General features: G+C 43.9%; 9 protein-coding genes across 9 annotated transcripts; 3 read left to right on the forward strand and 6 right to left on the reverse strand.

Moving 5' to 3' along the window:
* Nucleotides 1-80: 80 nt before the first annotated feature.
* IL334_006179 (uncharacterized protein) lies at nucleotides 81-1,373 on the reverse strand (the record flags this gene model as incomplete). The annotated part of the gene is made up of 4 exons (XM_062937883.1): nucleotides 81-406; nucleotides 454-906; nucleotides 997-1,252; nucleotides 1,335-1,373. The coding sequence occupies 4 exons, from the start codon at nucleotides 1,371-1,373 to the stop codon at nucleotides 81-83; spliced, it is 1,074 nt and encodes a 357-aa protein (XP_062793934.1).
* An 811-nt stretch (nucleotides 1,374-2,184) lies between these two features.
* IL334_006180 (uncharacterized protein) lies at nucleotides 2,185-6,370 on the forward strand (the record flags this gene model as incomplete). The annotated part of the gene is made up of 2 exons (XM_062937884.1): nucleotides 2,185-3,318; nucleotides 3,386-6,370. The coding sequence occupies 2 exons, from the start codon at nucleotides 2,185-2,187 to the stop codon at nucleotides 6,368-6,370; spliced, it is 4,119 nt and encodes a 1,372-aa protein (XP_062793935.1).
* A 414-nt stretch (nucleotides 6,371-6,784) lies between these two features.
* IL334_006181 (uncharacterized protein) lies at nucleotides 6,785-10,029 on the forward strand (the record flags this gene model as incomplete). Its single annotated transcript, XM_062937885.1, has 6 exons — nucleotides 6,785-8,114; nucleotides 8,189-8,726; nucleotides 8,786-8,941; nucleotides 9,001-9,747; nucleotides 9,831-9,936; nucleotides 10,006-10,029. 6 exons carry the CDS (start codon nucleotides 6,785-6,787, stop codon nucleotides 10,027-10,029), a joined length of 2,901 nt encoding a protein of 966 aa, XP_062793936.1.
* A 75-nt stretch (nucleotides 10,030-10,104) lies between these two features.
* Nucleotides 10,105-11,390, reverse strand: IL334_006182 (uncharacterized protein; the record flags this gene model as incomplete). The annotated part of the gene is made up of 6 exons (XM_062937886.1): nucleotides 10,105-10,466; nucleotides 10,545-10,648; nucleotides 10,762-10,967; nucleotides 11,059-11,163; nucleotides 11,251-11,316; nucleotides 11,379-11,390. The coding sequence occupies 6 exons, from the start codon at nucleotides 11,388-11,390 to the stop codon at nucleotides 10,105-10,107; spliced, it is 855 nt and encodes a 284-aa protein (XP_062793937.1).
* A 411-nt stretch (nucleotides 11,391-11,801) lies between these two features.
* On the reverse strand, nucleotides 11,802-14,446 carry IL334_006183 (uncharacterized protein; the record flags this gene model as incomplete). The annotated part of the gene is made up of 15 exons (XM_062937887.1): nucleotides 11,802-11,868; nucleotides 11,934-12,024; nucleotides 12,071-12,098; nucleotides 12,157-12,173; nucleotides 12,237-12,247; nucleotides 12,311-12,400; nucleotides 12,459-12,472; nucleotides 12,554-12,813; nucleotides 12,907-12,989; nucleotides 13,052-13,116; nucleotides 13,174-13,183; nucleotides 13,257-13,272; nucleotides 13,328-13,455; nucleotides 13,571-13,675; nucleotides 13,734-14,446. The coding sequence occupies 15 exons, from the start codon at nucleotides 14,444-14,446 to the stop codon at nucleotides 11,802-11,804; spliced, it is 1,698 nt and encodes a 565-aa protein (XP_062793938.1).
* Nucleotides 14,447-16,390: 1,944 nt separating this feature from the next.
* IL334_006184 (uncharacterized protein) lies at nucleotides 16,391-19,857 on the reverse strand (the record flags this gene model as incomplete). Its single annotated transcript, XM_062937888.1, has 11 exons — nucleotides 16,391-16,453; nucleotides 16,521-16,926; nucleotides 16,980-17,225; nucleotides 17,280-17,345; nucleotides 17,404-19,090; nucleotides 19,150-19,244; nucleotides 19,300-19,356; nucleotides 19,416-19,447; nucleotides 19,501-19,515; nucleotides 19,579-19,643; nucleotides 19,695-19,857. 11 exons carry the CDS (start codon nucleotides 19,855-19,857, stop codon nucleotides 16,391-16,393), a joined length of 2,895 nt encoding a protein of 964 aa, XP_062793939.1.
* An 806-nt stretch (nucleotides 19,858-20,663) lies between these two features.
* On the reverse strand, nucleotides 20,664-23,108 carry IL334_006185 (uncharacterized protein; the record flags this gene model as incomplete). Its single annotated transcript, XM_062937889.1, has 12 exons — nucleotides 20,664-20,802; nucleotides 20,907-21,141; nucleotides 21,248-21,362; nucleotides 21,445-21,566; nucleotides 21,628-21,639; nucleotides 21,733-21,836; nucleotides 21,897-21,990; nucleotides 22,065-22,167; nucleotides 22,258-22,525; nucleotides 22,671-22,741; nucleotides 22,822-22,865; nucleotides 22,934-23,108. The coding sequence occupies 12 exons, from the start codon at nucleotides 23,106-23,108 to the stop codon at nucleotides 20,664-20,666; spliced, it is 1,482 nt and encodes a 493-aa protein (XP_062793940.1).
* A 435-nt stretch (nucleotides 23,109-23,543) lies between these two features.
* On the reverse strand, nucleotides 23,544-24,188 carry IL334_006186 (uncharacterized protein; the record flags this gene model as incomplete). Its single annotated transcript, XM_062937890.1, has 2 exons — nucleotides 23,544-23,659; nucleotides 23,747-24,188. The coding sequence occupies 2 exons, from the start codon at nucleotides 24,186-24,188 to the stop codon at nucleotides 23,544-23,546; spliced, it is 558 nt and encodes a 185-aa protein (XP_062793941.1).
* Nucleotides 24,189-25,015: 827 nt separating this feature from the next.
* Nucleotides 25,016-25,544, forward strand: IL334_006187 (uncharacterized protein; the record flags this gene model as incomplete). The annotated part of the gene is made up of 3 exons (XM_062937891.1): nucleotides 25,016-25,103; nucleotides 25,230-25,324; nucleotides 25,440-25,544. 3 exons carry the CDS (start codon nucleotides 25,016-25,018, stop codon nucleotides 25,542-25,544), a joined length of 288 nt encoding a protein of 95 aa, XP_062793942.1.
* Between the last annotated feature and the right edge of the window lie 659 nt (nucleotides 25,545-26,203).

Consider the following 26,203-nt stretch of genomic DNA (forward strand, 5'->3'; position numbering starts at 1 on the left):
TGAACATATCCCTTCATAATAGTATACCTAGGTAGACAGACATGCATATACGGATCGAATTATATCACTGATACAGGTAATCAACCGACCTGGTTGTTTTCACGTCTATATTCCCCCGGTATCCTACCTAATCCTTCTTCCGATTCTGCACCTACGCCATGCAAGCCCAAGCCCTCTCTACGCACTTCTGAGCTAGTCTCATGTAGATCACCGTCAACAATATCTGGCATTCTGGCTAACGGAACTACTGGAGGTGTTATGGGTGGTGTCGAGATGGGTGTCCCACCCGAAAAAGCTCTTGGAGGCGGCAACGGCGAAGGTAGTTTGAATATCAGTGATAAAATGTGTCGAAGTGGTAGTGAGAATATCAAAGGCGGTTCTGTTATTCTTATCTGGCTATATGAAGCTATCGACCGCATAAATGAAGACAAGTGTCAGCTTCTCTATATTTACTAAGTATATGTTGGCCATCGGTGATTACTATATGATCACTATAATAGAAAAGGTACTTACATGGTTGTGATTGCCCTCCTTCGTGGTTACCATTGTCATTCAACCATAATTCCCTTTCTTCCTCATCACCTCGTATCGATTCATATCTATTGCCCTTCTTTTGGCGAAACCTTCTCCTTCCAATGCCAAGCCCTATCGCTGTTCCGAGACCGGACTGACTAGATTCGACATCACCTTCATCGTCTTCTTCAACTTCATCTTCAAATAGCGTGCTTGATATATTGACGGTGTTCTGGGTCCTAGAAGGGGGAAGCAGTAGATCGTCGTAAGGGAAAGAAGATGATACGGGTAAGTTTGTCGAATGGGTTACGTATGACACGCATAATCCAATCAATTGGATTACGAACAATAATAAATCAAGAAGTAGTATCCTTGTTAATGAAGCTGGATTTGCTATTTTTCCCGGGGAATGAGTAAATTCGATGGGGAAGATCAGCGGTGTCATTCAATTAGAATCGATCATGGTAGGAGTTCGCAACCCACCTGGATTAACTCCAACAAAATCTAATACCAAGCCTTTACCATCATTCATCCCACCAACGAAGTCTAGTAGATGTAAGAATACAGAAGTGACGTTCATCAAAATCAACATTAATGTTAGAGTCAATAGACTTCTCGTAGGATGTACGAATGCGCATGCGTTGATTTGTATTTGAGCCAATATTCTAGCGAGCAGTATGAGGAGATTCGGAGAATGAAAATGTTGAAGGAGACATAACGCATGTGCTGTGGTCGCGAGCTACATATCCCATATCTGATCAGTAATTGAGTAATGAGTTTGACGAAGTGCCGTGTTGGAAGGAAACTACATGTTTACTGACCGATGCAACAGCATGACGCCGTTGTGGTGCATACAGCATCACGTATCTTCTTTAGGTCGAATCGCTGTTTCAGAGGAGATGATCAACCAAATTCATCCAATATCCCCACGCACTATTTGCTATATTGTTAAATCGTACACCAAATTCGTGATAGATATATGCGCCTTCACACTGACATCGTGAGGGTGTACGATGTTAATGCCACTGGAAAGTACGTTTCGTTCACCTTTGTTCAGGATGTTGGTGATGAGTTCCCTGTTTCTGTGGTCCACTTTCCGTTGTCGTTGATGCTGCTTCGAGGCAGGAGTTTGATGAAGCTCAGTGATGATGAATATAGCTTGTTGCCAAAGTAAGCATATTCATTCAGTCATGGACATCCCATCCCATCCCATCCCATCAAATCGAATCAAATCAGATCAAGCGGGGCCACGCTCGCCCTAATCCCCATTACAAACAATTTGTAATCTGTTTTGTAACCACGTAATCACCTGATTTGGACTAGACTTTGTCTTTTCATTACAATTCATTACGATTCATTACAATTCATCACAAACTATATCCTAATCTTGCCCCCTTTTCCAAATTAATAAAAACGCGTCCCATTCCCCATCCCCCTGATCTTTCAGAGAAATCAATCGTCCATGACTTTTGCCATTCCTCAGCTCGTAAACAAATAATCAAGATTGTATAACTGATCATATCACTTCATATCCTCTGCTTAACGAAACACCAGTCACCTTGAGAAAAGTATACACCTGACAAGACCTTGACCGTTGTATCTTGAAATTTGGACTACTGTAGAATCAAATGGGATCTGAATCTTTTCGACTCTTGAGGTGAGAAACGCAATATGGATTTGCAAGCCTCTGTTGCTGGACCTTCTCGTGCCCGGTCAACTTTTTCTGAACCGTCAGTAAACCAAAACCCATCGTTCTACAATCCACCTTCATCATCAAGTAGATCATCGACTCCCTCTCACAGTGCATATGGTAGACATTCAACCCTGACGCCCGGCCTGCATGGGAGGTCATCAACACCAAGTATATATGGGAGATCATCAACGCCTAGCATATATGGCGGTGGTAGATCGTCAACACCGCTTGATTTTCATGGCAGATCGTCAACTCCAATACTGTATCCTAACGGAGCAAGGTTCAGATCAAGCTCAGTCATCACTTCAAGTCAAAAATCAGATGAAGAATTCATGAGACAAAGACGCGAATCAGTCAATAAATTGAAATCATCATGGGATCTATTGAATGAGAAATATGGAATGATCAATCTGGAAGATGATGACGAAATCGATCTACGTACTGGAAAAATAATAAAAGATAGAGGTAGATTGAGAAATATCGAAAAGAGAGATTTCGGTGAACTCAGTAGTAATAATGAAGACGAAGGAGAATATGATGATGATGAAGATGATGGAGCTTCCTCATCAATCTTGAGTGGGGCTAGATATGAAGTTGAATCGGATGAAGATGAAATGGGTTTATGGGATGAAAGATCAGGTTTAGATCCTCAAATTTTGGATCCACCTTTACTTTTGGACGAAGACGACGATGCCAATGACGCTATAGATGACCAAGAGAGGAGGAAATCTCGTGCACAACCGAAACCTAAAATGACAGAACAGGACCATGATGATCTGAAAGAATTCTTGAAGATGGAAGCTGAACGTAACAGATTAATGAATGAAGTGTCTCTTTCTGACCTCGATGATGTGGATGACAACAATGGTGAACATCAAGATGAAGATGGAGATGAATCCTCGCCTGAACCGTTAGATCATGAGGAGAGGGAACGACTTATATCACCGAGATTTAGAGGAACTAGGATCTTACCGGCTTCAAGATTAGAAGATCTCTTCAGCTCAGACGTCGAGAAAACGGAATCTTCAGAAGATGAATTGCAAGTAATTGGAGGAGATTCAGATGATGATAATGACAGTATAGATGAAAGCTCCGCAGCGTCTGATGATGAGGTCAGTCTTGATCCTTTTGCCTTTCTTCTTACCAAGTGAACAAACTGACACGTGTATGCACTCCTAGACTTTCCGAACTGATTCTGTGGTCACTCTGCCGAAACCACGGCGTAGTAAGACTATTGAAGTTGTCATACCGATCGGTCCACGACAACGACGGATGTCTCTGCCCTCTACTATCGTGCCGCAATCCTCTTCGATACCGCAGCAAAGCGTAAAAGACGCTTTGAAACGATCGGCGACAGCACCATCCCTTGCTGATCTCTTCAATACTCCCCCTCGAGACGATGACCTATGTTCGAGATCTCCATCTCCTGCACCCTCCCATTCTCATGGACCCGCTGCGTCAATGTCTCCAGTAGACACGCGTCAGTATAGCGTTCAAACACTATCCCCTTCACCACCACCCCGTCATTCTACGATTGAGCAGGTCTCACCTGCATCCATCTCTCCACCCCATATTGCCTCGACTGCGAAAGGAAAGGAACGAATGGCAGGCGAAAGATCTACAGATATCGTACAGCCACATTGGGGCCAACCTGATTCGCCTTACTTTATCAGATTATGGAGGAATCGATTGGGTACCGTGCGCTCTTGTAAAAAATGCAAGAAAGCTGGAGGAGAAAGAGCAGAAAAGGCGCCATGGTGTAAAGGACGAAAAAGTTCAGATGAATGCAGGCTGGATAGAGGCTTGAAGCAAACACACGCTGAGACAGATCGATCGGATGAAGACGAAGGGGAGGATGATCGTGAAAACACCAGGAAGCGCAGTAAATCAAAACCGCCGTCAAACCAAAATCAAGATATCGATTCACATACATCACAAACTGAAATCGTGATGGGTACTGAACGAGCCAGCGCCAGGACGACGACGCATAATGATCATGATAATCCTGGGACCGGTAGGATTAGAAGATGTCCTCTTTGTAAAGAAGCAGGTGGAGAAAGAGCTCAAGAGGCTGATACGTGTCAAGGTAAAGTATCGTACAGAAGATGTTATTGGTATATTGTTGGATCAGGAAGTGAAATGGACAGTCCGGCGAAACGTCGAGCATCGTCAATCATTTCTAGGAGAAGTATGTCAAGACGACCTGACGATGTTTCAGATAGTGATAATACACCTATCATCATGAGGCCAACGAGATCAGGACCTCGCCCAAGACAAATACTTACAATGTCAGGTAGTGAGGATGAACAATCACCTGCCCTTACCACAAGGCTACGCAGGAATATCACCATGGAGCCTGAAGGATTGTCGATGGAATTGCCGGCAAGGCCGAATGATCTTGATTCACAAAGGTATGCCAGGGGTTTTAAATTGGGTGACAAGAATTGTCCAAGACGATGTAAATTATGTAACGAAGCTGGTGGGATAAGAGCCGAAAGAGCTTGGTGGTGTAAAGGCAGATCATGGACGAAATTCTGTTCTTTCTTGGATGATCAAAATGACTCAGCAATATCTGAGGTTCAGCTTGTCAAAGAAAGTAATACTATCATCCCAGGTCCCAACAGCAAGACTCCTGAAACGGTCATCCGATCTTCGAGCGTTTCAAGGACCAAAAGGAAAAGAGTGGTATCAAACGCAAGAACTAATTCACCTACGTCTTCCCCTGTATTGCAACCGATCCATGATTCCGCGCAAAGCACAAACACAGCAGCTTACATACCCTCTCCACCTGCCACATCTTCCGTGGAACCATATTCACCCTTACCAGATCCCTCTTCTAGGAATATCCGACTAACCGCTAGTGGAAGATCTCCCTCTTCATTCTCGACGCCACCCTCTTCTCCCCCAGTATTCTCTATTCGACCTGTTCATCCAACACCTTCGCCTTCATTATCAGCTGTACAGACGAATGATTCTCCGATGGCTTACAAGTCCACACAGACTTTAGCAAGAGGAACGACGTTGGCTTTCAGACCCACGCCACCTCCTTCACTTGATGGCGCGAGAAGCTCATCGCTGTTGAGTGACAAGGTCTCGTCGTCTCTTCCTCGAAAAAGTGCTTTGCGTCGACCGTCGAGTGACAGTTGTCCATCAAGCGGAAGTGTTAAACGAGCAAGATTCTCTCTGGTACCCCGTTCACCTCCGAGAGAGATTTCCTCCGATCCATTGGATGACCATAACGATAGGTTCCATGAAGATGAATCATCGATGCACGATATGAGTGTGGATTATTCTTCACCGTACCATCCAGACGGTTCATTCTCAACATCAACATCGATCTCACCAGCATTCAACCGAAATCGATATGCCGTCAATTCTTCGTCCCCTCTGAGGACCGAATGGTCAGTCCGCGCGGCTGATATAGGTATTAAACTCGGTCCAGAACATACAGGTTCATTACCCAAAGGAATGATAAAAGCTTTAGCACCTTCTTTATCAACTTTCAATCCTACTTTAGGTTCATCCATTTCAGTTGTGAAACAATTCGGATTACCTACCCCTCCACTAGGTACCGGATCGATGTCGACATCAACATCGACACCGACATCAAAAGCGAGCGGAGGTGGAAGTGGGATGGTAGGTGCAGGTTTGATGTTACCTCCTCCGGTTCCGTTGAAAAGATCGACGCCTGCACCAATGACATCTCCCTCAATCTCAACATCAACATCTGCAACTACACCTACACCTACACCTACAAACACAACAGCTTCTACTTCTGCAATAGCTGCCGTATCCACTTCTTATAGGAAGACTCGTGATCGGTTTACAACGCCCGTGCAGGAACTTGCCTCTGAACCAATAAAATTCACTTCACAACCTGCTGCTTATATACGCGCATTAGTGAAATCACGCTCACGGTCAAGATCAGTATCGGTAGTAACCTCAAGCATATCTACAAATCAAGGATATATGACCCCTTCCACCAAGAGAGTATTGAGAGCAGTCAATAGCACACCAAGGAGGAAGAGTAGAGTGGAAAGGGAATTGGCTAGGGTGGCTAGAGACTTGGGTGATGATGCTGGACTGGAATGGGGTCTGGATGAAGATACGGAAGATGGTGGAAGGATGTGGAGAGAAGGTAGTGTGGTCAGTTTTGTAGCATAACATGCACAACGCAGCGACATGGTGTAAATCGCATGAACACTGTTGTAGACCGACGAACAGTATTATGGGCCAGAAGAACTAGTACAAGTCTGCTTCGTGTCATTGCTTCATCCGCTCCGCCCCTTCTCCCCCTCTTCCTCTCCCTCTCTCCTCCTCCCACTACTTGGCCGCCGTCCTTCACTGCCCCTCTTCCGGACACCACCTTCTGACCGAAATGATTTCAATGCATGCCAGCGGTAGACGTACGGTGTGGGTGGTTGCACGCATATCACAACCCAAGCGGAATTCATGAGGAGGAGATCGCGTATATCTGCCACCAAGTGTTATTCGGGTAAAACTGTCAGATATATCCTGTTGTCATTCATTCCCCTCTGTCGACAACTTGCCTGTTTTCACTTCATTCTTCTTTGCAGGATGGCAGAGAACATCCTTGGTCTTTTGCTGGTCACGTCCACTTCAAGAGGTCGTGCTGTCTTTAGATATCCTCCTGATCCAGCTTCACCTAACATCCGACTCGCTCAACCCATATACCCCTCGGCGACATTCACCGCAACTGAATTTGATCTCAACTTTAAGAACCCATACCTGGGAGTAAACACAAACTTGAGGAATAGGTTATTCGGCGATGACGGTCTCAGTAACAGTCATGGGAAAGGGAAAGGGAAATCCTCATCTTCCGCTGCAGTCTCGACGTCTATCAGAAGATCGAAATTGAGTTCATCAGACAAAAGAAATAGGAAAGATAGAATACATCCCATGTATCTCGAAACGGATTCAACTTATGAGGATGGATATTCTGATGTGAACAACGATGATGGTGAAGAAGACGATGCCTCAGAAAATGCGACTAGTTCAGATGAAGATAGTGATTATGATGTCGCTTGGTCAACTCAACAACAAAAGTCAACACAACAACCACCTCAACGTAATACTTCAACCGATGATAAAGATCATGGGTTAAGATCAATAGATAACAGTGTTGTAATAGAACCGTCAAGACGTGGATCAGGAAGCACTACTGCAGCAACTATAACGGATAACCCTCATAACACGCATAATAATCACCAATATGACAATAGCAACAACAATCATAACGTTAATTCGGGTAATGACGCAAAGAAAGAAAGAGAGAAGATTGACTCACAATACAATTACGCGTTGGGATATCATCTAGATTTCTTGAGCGATATGTTGACTCCTCCAAGAGCGGCATGTAATAGGAAATTTGAGATTTGCGTTGAAAGTTTGGTTTTCATCGGTCATCCAGTCTGCAGTGGTCCAGATGGTAAATGGGAGATTCCAAATGAAGATGATGAATTACCGCCTTCCAGAGGAAGAAAGATGGGTGGTACAAGTAGCGGTAGTGGAAGAAATGATTCAAACAGTCAAGTTCTGGCTCAACATTCATCTCTTGGTCCATTGGTAGAAAATGCGAAAGAAGGTAATTTGAGTTCGCCAGATTCACCTGCTCAAACACAGATGCAAACGAAGATGGAAGATAAAGACGATACACCTTCTTTGAACATGTTTCATTTGGTCTTGATAATAGACAAACCTGATCCAAAACCTGGAACAGAAGCTCACGATGAACATCACAACCAAACTTTAGGAATGTATGATGAAGTCTATCGTGAAATAGCCTTTAAATGGACTGCTGCGGCATGGAAATTACAATGCGAAACAAATTTCATCGCTAAACAATCTTGGAAAATGGCGAAATACAAGGAGAAATGTTTAGCTGAAGGTGAGTCTGCGTCATATTACTCAAGCTGTGTCTAGACAACGCTGACTTGGATATCGGGCTCGATCTTTCCTCAGGTATCGATATTACTGATTGCTGCAGGTGGTTATACGCCAACATGCCCTTAGATCGAAATTTGAATTCGTTATATTTACGATTACATCAACTGAAAAGTCAACCTGCCAATCCACTCCATTCATACCTTCCCACCACTATTACGACTCATCTTGCAGAAATGACTATCAACACTGTCCTATCGCCCAAAGTGGTCGATGCTGATGAAGCTTGGGCACATTGGGGAGAGAGAGATGAAATCTCCGAATCCGAAGCCTCCGATAGTGATGATGACGATTGGGAGGATCCAACTACAGCAATACGGCGACCTGAATTGAGGGTTGAGCCATGGCAGACATTGTTGCTGATTGAAGATGATGCAGCTAAGAGAGCAGATGAGATCAGTACTGCTATCATAGGATTAGGTGTGGGAATGGATAGTCAGTCACCTATGGCTGGAGAGAGAAGAGGTTCAAAAGCTACTGTGGCTACAAGTCAAGACCAAGAGGATGAAGCGCAGTTGATGAAAGCTCTGATCGAGGCTTGCGATGTGACCAAACCGTGAGTAGCTGTGTTTCCTGTATGGTATGCCAAGAATGAAAGGCTGATCCTCCATGTAGGCTCGTTGAGATAGCACATGCTTTGCGTTTTGATCTGGATGCCATCGTTATTCCCCTTGCTCGAGAATTGGTGGAAAATAAAAAGGCTATCTTGGTGGACGTGATAAATACCAGATTGCGAACCATCGTCATGCCCACAACAGTGGATGAACATACGTGAGATATTCTCCTTGCAAATCCGTATAGCTAATGTAGTAAATTGACAAACGGTTCAGAGTATCGATTGAACAGTATACCGCTCGATTTAGTCGCGAATTCCCTTCTTTAGCTCCCTTTTCAGCATATATCTCTCAAATCTCATCATCCCCTGCACCGTTCCGAGATATTATACCCTCTGATCCCGATCTTCCGACTCGTAACCTATACATGTCAGCACTGATTTGGTTGCTGAAGCAAGACTTGGTCGTCCAAGTACATACTCGAGCAAGGGTATACGCCAGGAAGGAAATCCAAGTTGAGGCCTGGAAAAGATTATGGAAACGACGTCGTGAGAAATGGATCAGATCACAGGAGCAACAACGACAATTACAGCAGCAGCAGCAAAAACAACAAGAGGAAATAATGAAGTCACCTACTGGATCAGATTTGGTTACACCTCGAGCAAACGATGGAATGATGAATCCGTTAGAGGCCACGATACCACCCCCAAATCAGTCTAAGATCGGAAACGGGCAATCCCTCGCTCAAAGCCATGACAACATCAGTAGTAGTGGAATGGACAGGTCATATTTAGATTATGATCCTGCTTTGGAGATGGATAGTGATGAAGACGTAGAAGGAAATACGAGTGGTTTCAAATTCCAAAACTTCAAATCTGATGTAGAAGAACCGCCAAAGTCTGAGATACCCAAATTCGAATCCTCTTTCATATTCAAACCTGCAAGAGCACAAAAAGATGAATCGAGATGGTTGAGGATTATAAGAGAAAGTGCTGATGAGGTGACCGCAAGTAAATTCGATTTGTAAGTTACGTTCTAGACACTATAAGTTTCCACTCGACTATCCCGGGAAATGCTCAAAAGCTCATGTCGCATCGCTTTCACAGGGTTGTACAATACTTGGACGGAATGACGACCTTTGAGGAGATCAGTTATAGGACTGGATTACCCAAAAGACAATTGGATAGAATAATGAGCTTGTATAAAGACGATGTGAGTGTGACTGGGACTAACTTTTGTCGATCAAACATATTTTCGGAGCTGACGGATTTTTTATGATAGATAATCACCTTCATTCACCCATAAATCATGGTGTACTTCCTGTCTATTATACAATGCATATAATAATACAGTTTCCTATCAATGTATCATGGTGGTGAATCATTCTCGATGAGACCCCATGATAGGTGTACTGACCATTGTTGAACCTATTGGCAGTATTCTATTCGTGATTGTCTTTTCGCTGTCCAGCGATCCGACTTCCAGTGCGTCTGACACGGCCTTGTTCAGTGTCTCGTCAGTCGTTATTTCTAGTGGTGTAGTAGTATCTATTGATGACGGAGAGGATGACGGAAGGGTAGAAGTTGATTGTGGAGCCGATGGTATCGAAGACTGTGTTCTTCGAGATGGAGTTGTAGAAGGCGGTCTGGAAGAAGAAGGTGTATTGATAGATGATGAAGTGGATGCGATAGGTGCTATATCAGTTTTCAATACTCTTGAAGCTTTTTGTTTGGGTTTCGGTGCTATATAATTCACCAACCATTGATCAGTGCGCAGAAGACATGGAATATGACACTAAGTCTCATTGAATCGTTACGCACCATTGGGGTTTTGTGACATGTAGAATCTCCTCAGTAACATTATAGCTTCTTCACGATAATATCCACCTTCAGCTACATATGCAGGATGTGTATCGAGACGAGAGCTAGTATATCACAGAATTAAAGTCAGCTATTATCCTGCGAACACTCTATGTACAGAATCCTGCTCGATATAGTAGACAATTCCATTCTACTCAAGAGAGTCAATTCCACTTACGAGCTATTCACATCTATTACACTTCCACATCCGCCAAACCTATCATTTCCACAACCATATACTACTCTTCCTATCCCTATTTGTCTCAAAGCAGAGGCGCACATGACACATGGCTCGACAGTCACATAGAGTGTTATAGTGTCTAAAGGTGCTGGATGTGTAGGTAAAAGATGATCAATAGCTTCCAATTCTGCGTGCAGTGTCGCCTAACAAATGTTGTTTTCGTCAGCTCATAGCCGTTTCACAATGACATTCATGGCTCTGATCCTGATTTTTCGCTAGTTGAGAATGACTTACATTTCTCCATTCATTAGTCCTATTTCTAGCTCGGGCAATGGCTTTTCCATCTTTTATGAATACACATCCAACTGGAACTTCATCATTGGCTAATGCTTCTTCGGCCTAGCGCCGAATCCAACATATCTCAGCTCAGAAATCTCGTGTTTCCACATGTGTCATTGTAGCATATCTATAATCTCTTGCACATACCATATTGAGTGCTTCCCGCATCCATGCTAAATCAGTTGGATCCTGTTCATTTGGAGGTATATAAGTCTATGTTGAGCGATATTAGCTCAACAAAATATCTGATTTGTCTGATCTTGCAGGGGACGTACAGCGATATTCATCTTTCTGGTTCTCTCTTATGCTTCTTCCACCGACCTCAGTTCTGGCTTCGTTGCAATGCAATCTGTCGAAACAAATACTATAAGTGTCAATGTTATACAAAACAAGTACCATTTTTGTTGTTCGAAAAAAAAGTTGGGAGATGCCCGGTGGAGGTTGTCCGATGTTGTGGATTTACGACTACAGTAGGTATTTGCTAACATCTTTCATAAGCAAACACGATGAGTCTCGACACAAGAGGTGAAAATGACAATGATGCATGTATGCGATTGAGGACGAGAACTGCTACGAGGCAATCAGATGAAAGTAAGAAATAGAGGTACATCAAAGAACCAAACACAACAATATGCACGATACAAATGCCTCTTGATAGGCTTTTTCTTTCGACGATGGGAACCAAATAGAATTTACGATTATTCAACCAGAGTCAACTCTTTAGTCCTTCCACGAGCGTAGAGGTCTTTATATTTATCCCAGATCCTGAATTGTAACCAAATATCAGCGGTGGACAGAAAGCTCAATATAGACAAGCGGGAATCACGCACCTCATCAATTCTTCGATGTATAGCTGCTGTGTTTCTTGTATAGCCTCATTTGACGGATGTGGGTCTCTTTTAACGTGTATCGGTTTACCGACTGTGTTCTCGTCAGCGTCACGACTCTGCATATCACCTGGACTTACCAACAGACACGATCGGATGGCGGAAAGGCTAGAGGGAAATATGTTAACGCGTTCTGTAACCTACTTTCTTAACGGGAGATGCTTACCATTAAACCGTAATTGTCTTCTCGAAGAATCAGCATATGGTCAGTAGCTTGTCACCGGGCGCATTGTGGCATGAACGTACAGTTGAATACTCTGTAACGCTTTATCGTGAGCTGATGATACACCTCAACGAGCATTGTGCGAAAGTCGACTCACCCCCTTCCATAGAACAAAGGTAAGGTGAAGCCGAACATTTTCTGAAAGTTCTTCTGCAGTGCATAGACCCAAGATCCCTTCTCGTTCGCTCTATCATAGCATATTAGCTACAAATCTTCGCTTTGCCGCACATGGAAGTGAAACACACAATTGCTCATAGATCTATCAAGGGCAATCGGTGAGATTAGCAAACAATTCACGTTGTTGGGACAACACAGATATTCAATTAGGAAAAGCACTCACGTCGTTCTCTCCAAAACTGAAAACGGGCACTAAATCCGCTCCTTCCCTTATAGCCATTTTGATGAACCCAAATCTCCTTTTCAAAGTCAGATCAGCTGTTCCAGGATGAGCGGAAAGTGATTCCGTGGCTCCCCCTACGACAATGGTGATAGCTGATCCTGGACCCATAGAAAGTACGTTTGCACAGGCCCTTTTGGAAACAGAACATATGCCGTGGATCATCATGAGATCCCGATAAAATGGAATTTTGAAATTTGAATCTGAGCGAGACCTCATTAATCAGTCCAAGGGAAGGTTATGTTATACAAATGGCCCGGTCATGTTGGAATGTTAGGATCTCATGGTCCACTTACCTAGTGTCAAGAGATGCGGTTTGATCCCCGGAAAATACTCTGAAAAATTAGTGCCTTCTGTTGCGAACGTTGCGAAAGCTCCCCTGTGTCATACATTGAGAGACAATCACTTGAACTCTATCACTAAGAGAGCGGTGGAACTCACATCCCGATGATACCGTGTGGATGATATCCAAAGAGATAAGGTCTATCTGGTGGAAGATCCGCTTCCTGATCCCAAGTCCTTATCAGTCAAACCAAGATCACGAGTTACGAAAGTGAGCTTACCTTTACAATGCTAACAAGAGCATCCCGTCGGTTTCATACAGTCAGCTTGGTCACAATCTGAACGGGTTGGTGGTACTACGCACCTGCAAGGATAATATTCTGACGAAAATTGGTCAGCTTCTAGGGTTAGTCGTTCTCCTATCTCAGAACTCACGAGCGTAGTATTTCCATATGAAAGATCTCCTCGCCCATTCCTTTGGTCTTCCTCCCCATTGTGGAGCAGTGTCGAACTGAATCCAAATGAGATATGGGATGAGGATTGGCCAGAGTGCAATACACGATCTACCCAGATCTCATATAATCAGCAAGTGGACATTGCGTCTCCCAGAAGACGCGCACATAAGATGAACGTCAAACTGATTGGTAAACCATGCAAACGATATCCATAGCAACTCACGCGCAGAGGAGAAACACGATGACAGATAAAGGCGTGAGTAAAGCCCATAACAATACTGCGGCAGTTTGAAGTCTTCTATGAGGTGGTATACTCAGGGGCGCGAATCTGTTCACAATCACTTGTTAAAACCATTTTGACCATTATTATCTCAGTCGTAACTCACTTCTTCTCGATTCCAATCTCCAGCGTATCCCTCAACTCATCCAATTTAATATTGGGTACCAGAGGGGACTTCATCTTAGCTCTCATTCTTTCCCTTGCCGCACTCAAAGAACTTTTTCTCCTATGTCCAGTCTTGTTCTCATGTCCATTGACATGTTCATTCTCATTCTCTTGTTCCCAGTCATTCTCTTTCCCAATCTGCTTCTTTTCGTTATCATCATATGAATCCAGGTGATTCTCCTCATGATCATCGTCTTCGACTTCTTCTGCATCTGCATCATCCGCTTCTTCCTCTTGCTCCAGCATTCCGTCTGCCTTGTGGACCTTATGGCCATTGCTTAATTTGATCCCTTTTGATTCATCAATTCCTATACCTCTTTTAGCTAAACTACGTCTCCTTAACGTTTCTGCTCTTGAAGGGTGATTAGGTATATCGCCCAAGACAGGAGTCGGCTCTTCATCTTCTGATAGCTCGAAGGCATTGGGGGCTAGTGGTCCATGTCGAGGTGTGAGTGACTCACCTCTCGAAGGTGAATCATTAGTGAGTAAGGTATTGTGTGACGAAGAAGCAGGTGCAGGTGCGGATGTGGAAGTCGAGGTGGATGCGGAAGTTGAAGAAGAAGAAGCTAAAGATGACGATGAGATTGGTTCACCAAGACTGAAAGCTGTCGCTGGCTTCGAGGTCGAGGTCGAGGTCGAAGTCGCCTCTGTCATCTTCGGTGCTGGTCGTGATTAGGTATGAGGGGAGTCAAGATATTTTTGAGCGGAAGAGGGAACAGGAATCCCAATTCTTCCCTTTCCTTCTCGACGCAGGCAAGAGCTCCAGTAGCAGTCTGTCAAGTATCTCTCTTCACGTCTCGGAGGGGACCAGTCTGAATGTATAGAGTGCGAGTCAGAACGAAACGAAACACGGAATGAGATTGATGAAATGGGTTAATATGGATGGGATAGGTTCGTCGCAACGAAATGGAATTCGCAGTCACTTAGAATGAAATGATGACGTCTGTCTCACATAATCCCACGTTTCGCACCGCGTAACGCTTCTCGTTATGAGTTTTCACATTTTATAAAGTATTGCCCAAAAAATGCATGCCCAACCTGTCATGATGGCTACGCCGGCATAACAATATTATCATTACGTAACCCAAGATATACTCCCGCTCTCAAGATATACTTCCGCCCTCAACGATATCGTCTAGTAGATATAGAAAGGATAATAGAATAAGGTAAAGGTATTAAGGATAAGGATATCGTTGGTTCAACTTCTACTCTTATTGAGTACCATGGATATATATATATACAACTATACATCTCGTATTCCTGGTCTTCTCCCTATGAATTCTCAATTGTTGTCTCTACCTATACCTTGACAATATCTCATCGGATTCCGGTCTCTCCTAGAAGCTACAACGTCTATTGTCCCTTCTGAAGTCTATCCCTAGCTGAGTACTACTTTAGCTCTATCCTTATCGATACCGTTGTGCCCCAACGTTATCGTTCATCACCGAACGGTATATCAATACCCTTGCCTATACCGTTCTTGCCTTGCCTATCTGGCTCTCCGTTATACGATTCGGGCATCCTGGCTGGAGCCGACGTTGATCATCGTGACACAACCATACAAATTACAAATGAGTATTTAATTGGATGTTTTTCTGTTGTAGCAATTGCAGTGGGGGGAGATGCATGATATCATACAGTCAGCAAGCTCTGTGGTGCCTAATGCTCCAAAACAGATGGGCAAACTGGGACTGCTCACTTAAGCAAGGTAGAACAGCCTTAAACAATATTATACCACCTAAGTCATAACATGCATTGATGAGGAGCAACCAAGAATATCAACATGCATGAAACAATAAAGTACTGTCTTTGTAGTCCGGTTTGTTTGAAGTTTTTTCTTCAGTGATTTCCAAAAGCATTACTGCACAATCAGACAAGTGCCAAATCATACACCCTAACCCAACAAAAATGATATCTATCAATCAAGATCAAGGATGCGAAACATCTACAAAAATCATATAGTCATCTCAAGACAAACAAGCTCAAAAAATGGGTCATAATTTGTGTAATCAATGGGGATTAGGACCAAAGAAAACCAAAAGAAAAATGGAAAAACAGAAGTAAGAGTGATTTAAGGGGACATTCTTGGGGCACCTGAATGGTGGCCAAAGTATACTAGATGGGGTTGAAAAATGTTGACTAAGGGTTGTTCCAGATGGCAGGAAGTTCAAGCAGAAAGTGGACCTTGAGATAAATGAATAGGATTAGCTGAGCTAGATCAAAGAACACCAGCCAAATCATGATACCAGATAAAGAGAAGAGAATTTGCCATTCTGTGATGTGTGGCACAAGATCACCACTGTTGTCTCAAGATGAGACAAAGTGACAAACACAGTTGTGAACTGTTTTTGGGTGCATTTTGGGAATTGAAGGATGGAAAAAGGATGAAAAGTCTCATTCTGCCAGGAATGATTCACACACAGCTTTTTCAAGTGGTAATGAAGGGTATGGGGTGAAGGATGGATCTGAGACATGCTGCAAAGTGACTCACAATATAGAGGTGCTGTTAAATCTGAATTAAATTGAATCTTCACTTTCCGTTCATCGGCCATCACCGATGGTGGTAATAACCTTACTCGCCTCGATAGGCTGTTCGACTCATTTTCCGCTAGCGCTTTTCTGTAGGAGATCGATGAATTCATCTGCTGTGAGGTAGTCGACCTGATCCCAACTCAGCGGTCAGCTTGGAGATCATACGTTGGATATAATGTGATGATGACCGACTCACTCCTTCCGATTGAGCCACTCGCCGATCTTCGCTAACGAAAACAAAGCGATTGTAATCAACGATATTTTTTCGGGTCTTTATCTTCTTCAGGTCTTCCACTTGCATGTCCTCGATTATCCCGACGTTCATGGCTTTGAGAGTATTTTGAAATGAGGGAGGAAGATTTTCAGTGTTGTACTTTTCACACAAAGCGACGAGTTCTTGGTATTCTGTGGATTTCAACACGTCATATAACCAGGTCTTCCACTTGATGCAATCTTCAGCTTGATAAGGGGAAGGTGGACAACAACTTATACTGATCCCACCGCCCGAGGTGATACCTGCACCAGCAATATCCCGTAATCGATCGTCGAGAGGAAGGAATTGCACTAGGACGGAGAAGGCTGTTGTAGCGTCAGGACAGATACTAGCGTAAAGGATCAGCGAACTCTCCTCTTTACAACCGATGTGAATACTCACTGTCGAATGGGCCAGCCGCGATTGATGAAGTCCAGGGCCGCAGGATTGAGGTAAGCACCCCATTGAGGATTCGTCATGCAAAGTTTCATCACTTGAACAAATTTACCTGGATTGCGAAGGATTAGGAGAGGTGAGAATGTTACCAAACCGCCGGTCACATCGACAGGTTTGAGGGAGAAACGGACATGTTTCTCCTCTGCGTTGGCGGCTATGGGCGTTGCCACGGGGGTAGGTGGTGCGGCAGAGCTGCGACGATATTGTTAATATCGGTACGATAGGAAAATCTAAAATTAAGCTTACGCTTGCTGTGCCTGTTTTCTTGGATCCAAAGCTACTTGACGCGGGCCTGTGGGGACTGGTCCTCGACTGAAGAAAGTCAATTGTCAGTCTGCGTGTAGACGGTTGCTACATTGATCTCGCTTACAGAGGGGGAGAAGGGTAATCAAATCTCGGTGAAACAATATCTGAAGCTGTATTGAGTTGTGCCAAATTCGGAGAGAGATTTCCATTTCTGGCAGGTTGGCCTTGCTGACGGTGCTGCCAGGGAGCAACCTCAGCAGGCTGTTGTCCATAGGGTTCTGGAGGATAATTTGCCGTAGTATTTCGAGGGGCATATGAAGTAGAAGGTTTCGGAGGTAATAACGCTTTTGGTCGAACAGATTGAGCTTTAATGTGAGGGTCCTTAATACCCAACCTCTCTATTTTCCGAGCTTCGCGAGGATCAACAATGGTGTCTATAGGTTGTATTCTACTTGGTTGCGTGAATTTAGCCCTGTTAAGCTGAGTAGGTTTTTGGATTGTGGAAGATCTTGAGGGAGGTGCAGGACTAAAACCAGGGTTTGGGCCAATTGGAGCGGACGCGTTGAAAGTTATTGCAGGGGATGCAAGCATCGCACGAGGTTCAGTAGGCAGTGCAGCCACGTTGTTATTAGATATGTATGCGGGCTCTAGGAGGGGAGGTGGTGGTAGTCGAATAGCTTGAGCAGGTCCAGCGGTGTGCGCTGGAACTGATTCGTTGCTTGGAGGAATGGAAGGACTGCTAGAGCCTTGAATCTGCTGGACTGGCTGAGGTGGTACTGGCGAAGGGCTGCTGACAGCGCCGGCTTGTTTGGCGTTCAGTTGTCGTAACATGGCCGCAACGGCATTCGAGGGCGCAGGTGCGACCGGGGCAAGAGGAGGTGTAGGAGTAGGTGGGACTGTGGCGTGAGCAACAGGAGCGACAAGAACAGCGGAAGTTGACTTGCCCATATCGACTCGAGAAGCTGGTGTAAAGTTGGAAGCAGAAGGCGAAGCCATAGCGGACGCGGTGACAGGGGTAGGAATAAGAGCATTTGCAGTTGCGGCAGCCGAAGCTGAGGTTGAGGCAGTAGAAGACTCGGCAGGCGCAGAATCGAATATTCCAACTTGAAGATCACCGAAAGTAATTTCCGAAGCAGGAGGGGAAACTACTCTTTTGGAGATTTTGCCAATATTGGCAAGACGACTTGTTTTATCTTCTTTCTTGGCTTTTTTGTTTTTCTCTACAGGTCTCGAGGCTGAAGCCGAAGCGACTGGTGATGTGGAAATAGCTTTCCTTTTGGTTGATTTAGGTGGCGCAGAACGGTTTTCAACCTGTTCAACTTCCTCCTCGGAAGCTGGATCAAGATCTTCATCCACATCCTCACGATCAGAATCGAATACTGAACCTAGAGTCGAAGCTGGAGATCCGAGGGAAGCGGTACTGACTACAGCATTAGAGTGAGGTACTGATAATGGTGCGAGTCTAATTCTGGAGGTCGAAGCTGATGCACCTGTATTTGTACCTGTTGCTGCAGCGACGGGAGTAGTAGAACGAGACGATTGCTGTTCGGTTGATGGTTTTTCAAGGTTTGGATTATTTGCAAGAGCCCGCTGATGACGTCTTTTCTCTTTCACCTGTTTCTTGAAAAGATAGTAATCCGAATCTGCCTTTTTTGTCAGGAGATCAACAGGTACAGGTTTCAATTGTCTTTCCATAAGCTCCCTCCTAATCTCCTTTGCTCTTCGACGTTTGTAAGTCTCGTAATCCCGTCTGTACTTGTATTTCTCTCCCTTGATCCTTTTGACAGTCTTATTCTGCCTGAACCATTTCCCTGAAGATCGAGAAGACAAGTTAGAAAGGCTAGGCAGCGTAGAGGTTAAGCGCACTTACTCATAAGTCTAGAGGGTGTTTCAAATACCTGACCTAGTCGTCCGGTTGGTTCTTTTCGCCTTTCAGGTATGGTGACGCCCAGCTCTTTCCAGAATCTGAGCGATATCAGTATCCTATCATCGAACGAATAGCAGGTAGCAATCGACTTACTCGGTGATTAAAGGTGCTTTTCCACCGACCATATCGAATTGTCCATAAGGTTCTTCTCTGAAGTGTACATGAAGATGTAAGCCATAACTTCATATTCGAACAGAAATATGACTCACGTCTCGGAACCAGATTTGAGATATCCATTCCACTGCGAGATTGTTAGTGAAGCTAGCTGCGCTTGAAGGTTGATGAAATACATACCATTACACCATAATGCTATATATCATGAAAGTCAACAATGAAGATAAAGTTCAATTTTAGATGATCGCAGGGACATACCCATCCTTTATAACCTTCCTGTCTGTCCCATTTGGAATCGCGATATTTTGCCCATTTAATCGCGTCTAGAAGTGTTATCAGTTTCGAATTGGGCCATATCTATTTGATTCACTCACCGACAGCATATTCATTGACAGTATCTGGATCCTCGTCGGATGGATCACTCTCAACGTCGCTCTCTACGATGTTGCTTGAGCTAGAATCATTTTCTTCTTCCTGTTCCTGACTCCTGTTACTAGGTTCAAGACGGACCCTGTTCAATTCTCTAGCCACCGACATGCTGGCAGCTGGCGTCTTACTGTCTGTAGGTTTCTAGAATTACTGTTATGATATCTCAAGTTAGGACACGAGAGGATTGTGAAATGGTAACTATGTTTCCTAGTGAGCCCAAGACTAAGCCAAACCGATACGATTATGAATAATCAATCTTTCTACACAGTGGGTTTTGAAGGCATGGACTATGATAGTTATGGAAATGGGGAGAACGAGATATTAGTCTGATTCGAAAGATGATAGAGAGAAAGAAGCATGGGACAATCCGCTCTTTAAACTACTTATTACTTGATTAGGAAAATTACCCGAAAAAAAGAAATTTAGCTTCAATGGGTTTTCAAACATTCCGTGACGGACAGGACTTGGGGGGGGGGTTGTCGTTGTCAATGTGAATTGAAGATTGTGTTCTTGGATGGCTAGTGTAGAAAGAAAGGGCAATTGTACCTCGACATACAAAGGACACCAGCGAATAGGGTATTCATATCAGATCTGAGACTGGTTTGGGCTTGTCCTTCACCACAACACTATATGTTAATCAAGACCAAAGGAATCACTTTGGCTAAATCCCGATACAATGAGATACTGTCATGTCAAATGCATCATCCCTATATCACTGAACAACGGATTCTACTCTATTCTTCTTTATTAATCTAGTCATCTGATAAATACCGTTGCGCATATATATGATCGTTAATCTATCGACCTTCCGTCCAAAACGAATCAAAGCAAGGAAAATCTCAATGGTCCCAGCAATGTGAGATGGTAATTGATGTTATAATCCAGAATATTGCTCAGAGATCACTATCATAACTCTAAACTATACCCAAAGCTTTTCGTTTGTCTTGAATAGCTTCCGCTAATCTTTGGAAACCTAATTCGGTGTCTTGTTCAAGGTCCACAACTGAAAATGACAATCGAACATTTGGGCTTTTCCTGCCAGTTGGGTAGAATCTGGTGTGTCAAGGCTTGTCAGCCTCTTCCTCCTAAAAGAGGAACAAAGCGCCATGACTAGTATTTGCTAAGATGTTGATGTAGGACAGGAGGGCTTCACTTACGCCATACCAGGAACACCTAATACACCTTTAGCTAATGCTTCATGTCTTATCAAATCATAAGAATCTTCGATTCCCGCAGGCGTCAGATCAAGCCACAAGAACATCCCTGCGACGGGTGATACCCATGTAGCTAATCCATCGAGATATTTATGGGCGACGGCTTCAAATTCCGCTCTTCGTTCAGCGTATAGCTTGGCGACAGCTCTTCCGTGAGCAAGGAATCCTTCGATGCCCCCTATGTATATGTGGGTGCTATATCAGCATCGATGCATTGTAGGGATGCTATTTCGCTGGTGGTGTACTGCAAAGCATTTCACAACGGTGTACGGACAGACACTTACAGTGTTGCATTAATCTTAAGGTAACACCTTGAGATACACCACTGGTATGCAAGTTCGCTCCAGCTGTGACCACATCGATAGCGTGAGTAATCTCTTTCGGACCGGTAGCAAAGCCCTAAGATCAACATAATCATCAGTACATCGGTGGACGTAGGGCAATAAAGAGAATAGAGAGAATACTGAATCTGCCCACTCACCAGTCTCAGACCAGCCGAAAGAAGCTTAGAGAAAGAGTCAAATCGAATGACATGCCCGCTTTCAGGGTATACTTCGGTTTCAAGCTCAAAGTAACTTGGGATGAGCTCAGTGGCGAGGTAGTCTGTATAGCTGGATTAGCTATTCGATGCACGAATATACACATAAAAATGAATGCAACTTACAGTAAGGGTCATCTGTAATCAGGCAAGAAGGATCTCGGCTTAGCAATCTGAAGGCCTGGCAGCAGAGGAGCAGGAGCGTAACATGATCAAAGCATAGGGACATACCTTCGAAGATTAAGACATTGTACTTTTTGCATACTTGCAACACTTCCAATTTTCTCGCTCTGGAAGCGGAACATCCAGAAGGATTGGAACCTATGGGTGAAGTGCTTTTAATCTGGTCAGCTTTTTTGTTCAAGAGCTCGCCATCGACGATCAGTAGAACTCACTAGATGACTCGTGGTCGCTTTTTCCCCTCAGGCCATGACGATAAGACTCTTTCGAGATTCACAGCTGAAAGACCTTTATCGTCGACGTCGACCTCTGTGAAGACATATACTAGTATCAGCTGATCTGTATACGGCCACATGTCATATGTCAGCAACAACAATGCTCACCAATCATTTCAGCTGCCAGTAATCTGAGGGGAGGAATTACACCTGCATACACTGGAGTTTCGATCAGGATGGGATCGCCAGGATTAAGCAGGACGTTGAAAGCCTGAAAGGTTTCCTCGTCAGCTTACATCGCGGACTTTCATCAAACGGGGTGAACAATCCATCGGTGGAGACTTTGATCGATTTCACTCACTTTGGACATTAAATCTTGACTCCCACTACCAAAGCTCACTGTCCAGCTTCCATCGTTCTTCTTGTTATGAGCATATGATTGAAAATCTACAGCCCAATCGACAAGTTTCTTTAATCCCGGTGAAGGCGAGTATTGCAATGCGACATCCAGGTCTTCAGTCTCTATGGTTATACTGTCTTGTTTTTCAGAGGAAGATTCACCCAGAGGTGATTTCAGATTGAGAGTGATAGATGAGAATGGGAACGTGGTAGGGTTTGGCCGACCGGCACTAAGGTTGAATATCACATCGTCAGTATCGCGGATCATCGGTTTCGGGCGATAAATGTTTGGTCATTCGGCAGTCTGGAATCGTATACGCTTGCGCTCAAAATAATGGGGCATCGAAGACGGTGAAGCGGAATGATGGGATACACAGGACGTGCTGGCCAGGGTGGGCCGGAAGTGGGCGTGGGGAGAAGAAGGCAGCTGATGCCAACACGTACAGCTATTCAAGGATGCAATCAGCGGTGCTCAGTCTGACCAGAGGATTATAACGAGGTGAGGTAGTGTTGGTACAATACATACGAAAGAGACTATACCAGGATGTTCATGCGCCATCAAACCTCTAACTAGAAATCGAGATATCTCGTCAGCGCGACGCTCATCATGTTTCTTCAAGGAAGGTGCAAATACATACTACCGTCAATTTGAGTGACTTTTGCTCTATCACTCAGGAAATCCTTTGGAGAATACGACTTCTTCGCGATTTCACCGTTGCTTGTTCCGTTACCATTTGTCATCGTAGCGTTTTTGGTAGCGAGGTAGGGATGGGTTTCGGTTGGAAGTGGTGCACCAGTTTCGATGTCGCCCATGTCTGCTTACTTTTCGTAGTGTGTTCTCTTTGGGCTGTAATGGGAACCGATGCTAGAAGAAGAGAAGAAAGCACAATAGTAATATCTATCTTTGTTGAGGTCACAAGTTGATGGATATGATATGGGATGTGTTTATCTGGTTTTGAGTCGAATTGGACTTGTCAATGTAATCTTCGGTTAAAGTTGAGTCATCATACAAAGTGAATTGACGCTTATCTTTCCTTCGCTGATAAATATACTCGTATTTATATTATACAAGATTTGCTTCCGCGCTTATCGGGAAACATGCTTTACGATATGCATCGACGACTCGATATAAAATCAAAGTACAACAGCGCAACTTCATGGATGGATATCAACTTTTCGAGAAGTACACATCCTTCCAGGATGACTTCATCCCATGACCTTACAAGGCAGGATTACTCCGTCAAAATCTCATCGCGGCAAGACTTTACCGCCAAGAGCAGCACTCTCGATTGCACCTTTCGTCTTCCACTTCTTATACAGATGACGGAATAGTAGTAGCAGAATGAGTAGACCTACAGCCACACCTAGACATTGACACATCAGCTCGGGAGAGTCAACGATGAAATCAACTAACGCTCAGGCGTGAGCTAAGAGTACATTGTTGGACTCACCAGCCCATATCACTCCCCTGTTCTTCTCGTACCCACTCTCACATTCATCACTACTCGTTCCTTTGTTATAACATTTCTTTACAGTATCTATAGCACCCGTACCAGTCGCATCGCTCGCGCTATCTATCCTACTTAACGTATGCATAGATGAGGTTGAAGTTTCTACTTGCTTCTTGAGGGTCGTAGTGGCTTCGTTGTCATCATCATCATCATCAGCATCATCTTTCGTTGTGGAAGTTGGTGTACTAGCCGAAGTGGCTTTCCTGGTCGGCTCTTCTTTTTCTCCATCAACGTCTTCTTTTTCTTCACTCTTAGGGGTATCAGTAGGTTTGTCAGATGATTTAGTAGAAGATGGTTTATCAGATGGTTTAGTTGTAGTGGCTTCATCATTTCGTGCTTGCGATGTAGCGGTATCATTTTCATCATCAGCGAAAAGAGGCATTTTGCGATATTTTTATAAAAGTGATTGCGGTATGTCTTCTTGTGTTTTATTATTGTGTCTCGGTGACAGTTCAAGAGTAGATGGAAAGAAGATGTCTAGTCAATTATATTTGTTGGAACCATTCAGATCATACACTTTTAAGAGTGCTAACACAGTGATCTATGTGATGGATTGTTTTGATTTTTACGTTTACTTCTTACTGATAATTATGAAGCGACCAACAAGTTAATGACCAAGAGTCGCTTTTTGTTCATCTGTCGCGTTTGAAGCCACTCATACAACTGTACACGAAACAGTCGAATCCTCCTTTGGACTGTATATGATATGATACGTGTGTCAATATTTCCCTTCCTTTCGAGGAAAGGTTTTATAACGGAGGAAATTCAAGACTCATAGACCTGGTACGAATAGGAATGGGAATGCGCCGATGAACAGGAATAATCACCTTTTTTCATTGGTGGAGATAGTGTTCACTATAGATCAAGAGGACTCGTGTACCTCTGAGACGACCGTTTATCTCATGATTCATGTCATGCTTAGCAATGAAATGAGATAATGCACGGGATGCAAGTTTGTCACCGAAAGGAATTTCCGTTATATTCGGAACCAAACACCAAGCTAGTAGCAAGCTCACCTCCACCTCCACCCATCCGAGGTAGATGCATTCACCGTAAAGGTGAATAATCCAACATTGATGACCGTGAACACCAATCCACCAGCCAGAAGCTATAAGAACATCTCCTGCTGACTACAATCTCTTCTTGCTTCATCGTACTCACTCCTTTGGAAACCTCCCCGGCTCACAGTCGGACGACAAGCAGACAAAGATGGGATTCATCGTGTTAATTATACTAGAGGTCAAACCTGAGAAAGTGGAGGATTTCAAATCACGTTTATTGGAAGCCGCTGCTACATGTTAGTTGGACCTTGACATGATCTACCACTATTACCACTATCAATACCATTGTTTCCTTTAGGGTAGCTCACGGAAAGTGAGATGTAAGCAGAAGTGATAGTGCTGATTTCATCCGATGACGGCAGACCGAAAAGATCCAGAGACAGTAGACTGGACAGTTCAACAAGACTTGGAGAACGCGAACAAATTCGTTCTTATCGAGAAATACGAGAAAGAATCTGTAAGTCGTGTGTATGCATTATACTCACACAGCTGGCTTGTGTCCTTATCATCGTCTAGAAGACGGGAAACGGAGATGGATATGAAGCTGATCATGCCATATCAATCCAAATTAGTCCTTGACCGATATTCATCGTAAAAATCCAATATATCAAGAAACAATGGATTTCATCGTTACAAGTATCGTTGGATCCATTGAGAAACATTTCATCCATACTTAGGGTATGACACCTAAAAAAAAGGCGCACAACAGCTTGATTCCGTATAAATTGGTAATTTTTCGAGATCGTAACAGTGATACTGGATAAGTATGTAGGAAGCGAATGCAAAATAAATCCAAGTAACATGAAGTAGACTTAATCTGAGAGTCATCGCAATGGTATATATGCCCTTCATGCTTTTGAAAGAGATTGCAGAGCTTTGTTCACTTTGATGATCGGCTCTTAACCTTCCTGGCGGTTAGATATCTTATCTCCATCGAGAGGACCACCTTTTCTGGCCTGGTATTTCACTGTGAATGAATATATAAAGCCTTGCTCCCACTCGCAGATCCCGCATGTCATTCAATTGCAGTACTTCTGAGTGTCATTTCGGCTCGTCTCGTCATTATATGTTTGAGCAATCGAGGAATACCTATTTTGAGACAGCTGAACTGACTCGGCGTTTAGCATCATCCTGAATACGGCGTTTAAGCTTCATTATGTCGCTTAATCATTTCAATAGCATTATATTGAATGTATATCGTCTCCCATGGTATGTATAGGAATATAAGTATATAAAGACGGAGTGAGTGGATGCATAAATCAGCGTGTATTGTCGTCTTCTCCTCGACCAATAGCCGAAAGACACACTGAGACAAATTACCCCAATCGACTCAAGC

This window comes from Kwoniella shivajii, chromosome 8 (assembly GCF_035658355.1).
Source record: "Kwoniella shivajii chromosome 8, complete sequence".
Lineage (NCBI taxonomy): Eukaryota > Fungi > Basidiomycota > Tremellomycetes > Tremellales > Cryptococcaceae > Kwoniella > Kwoniella shivajii.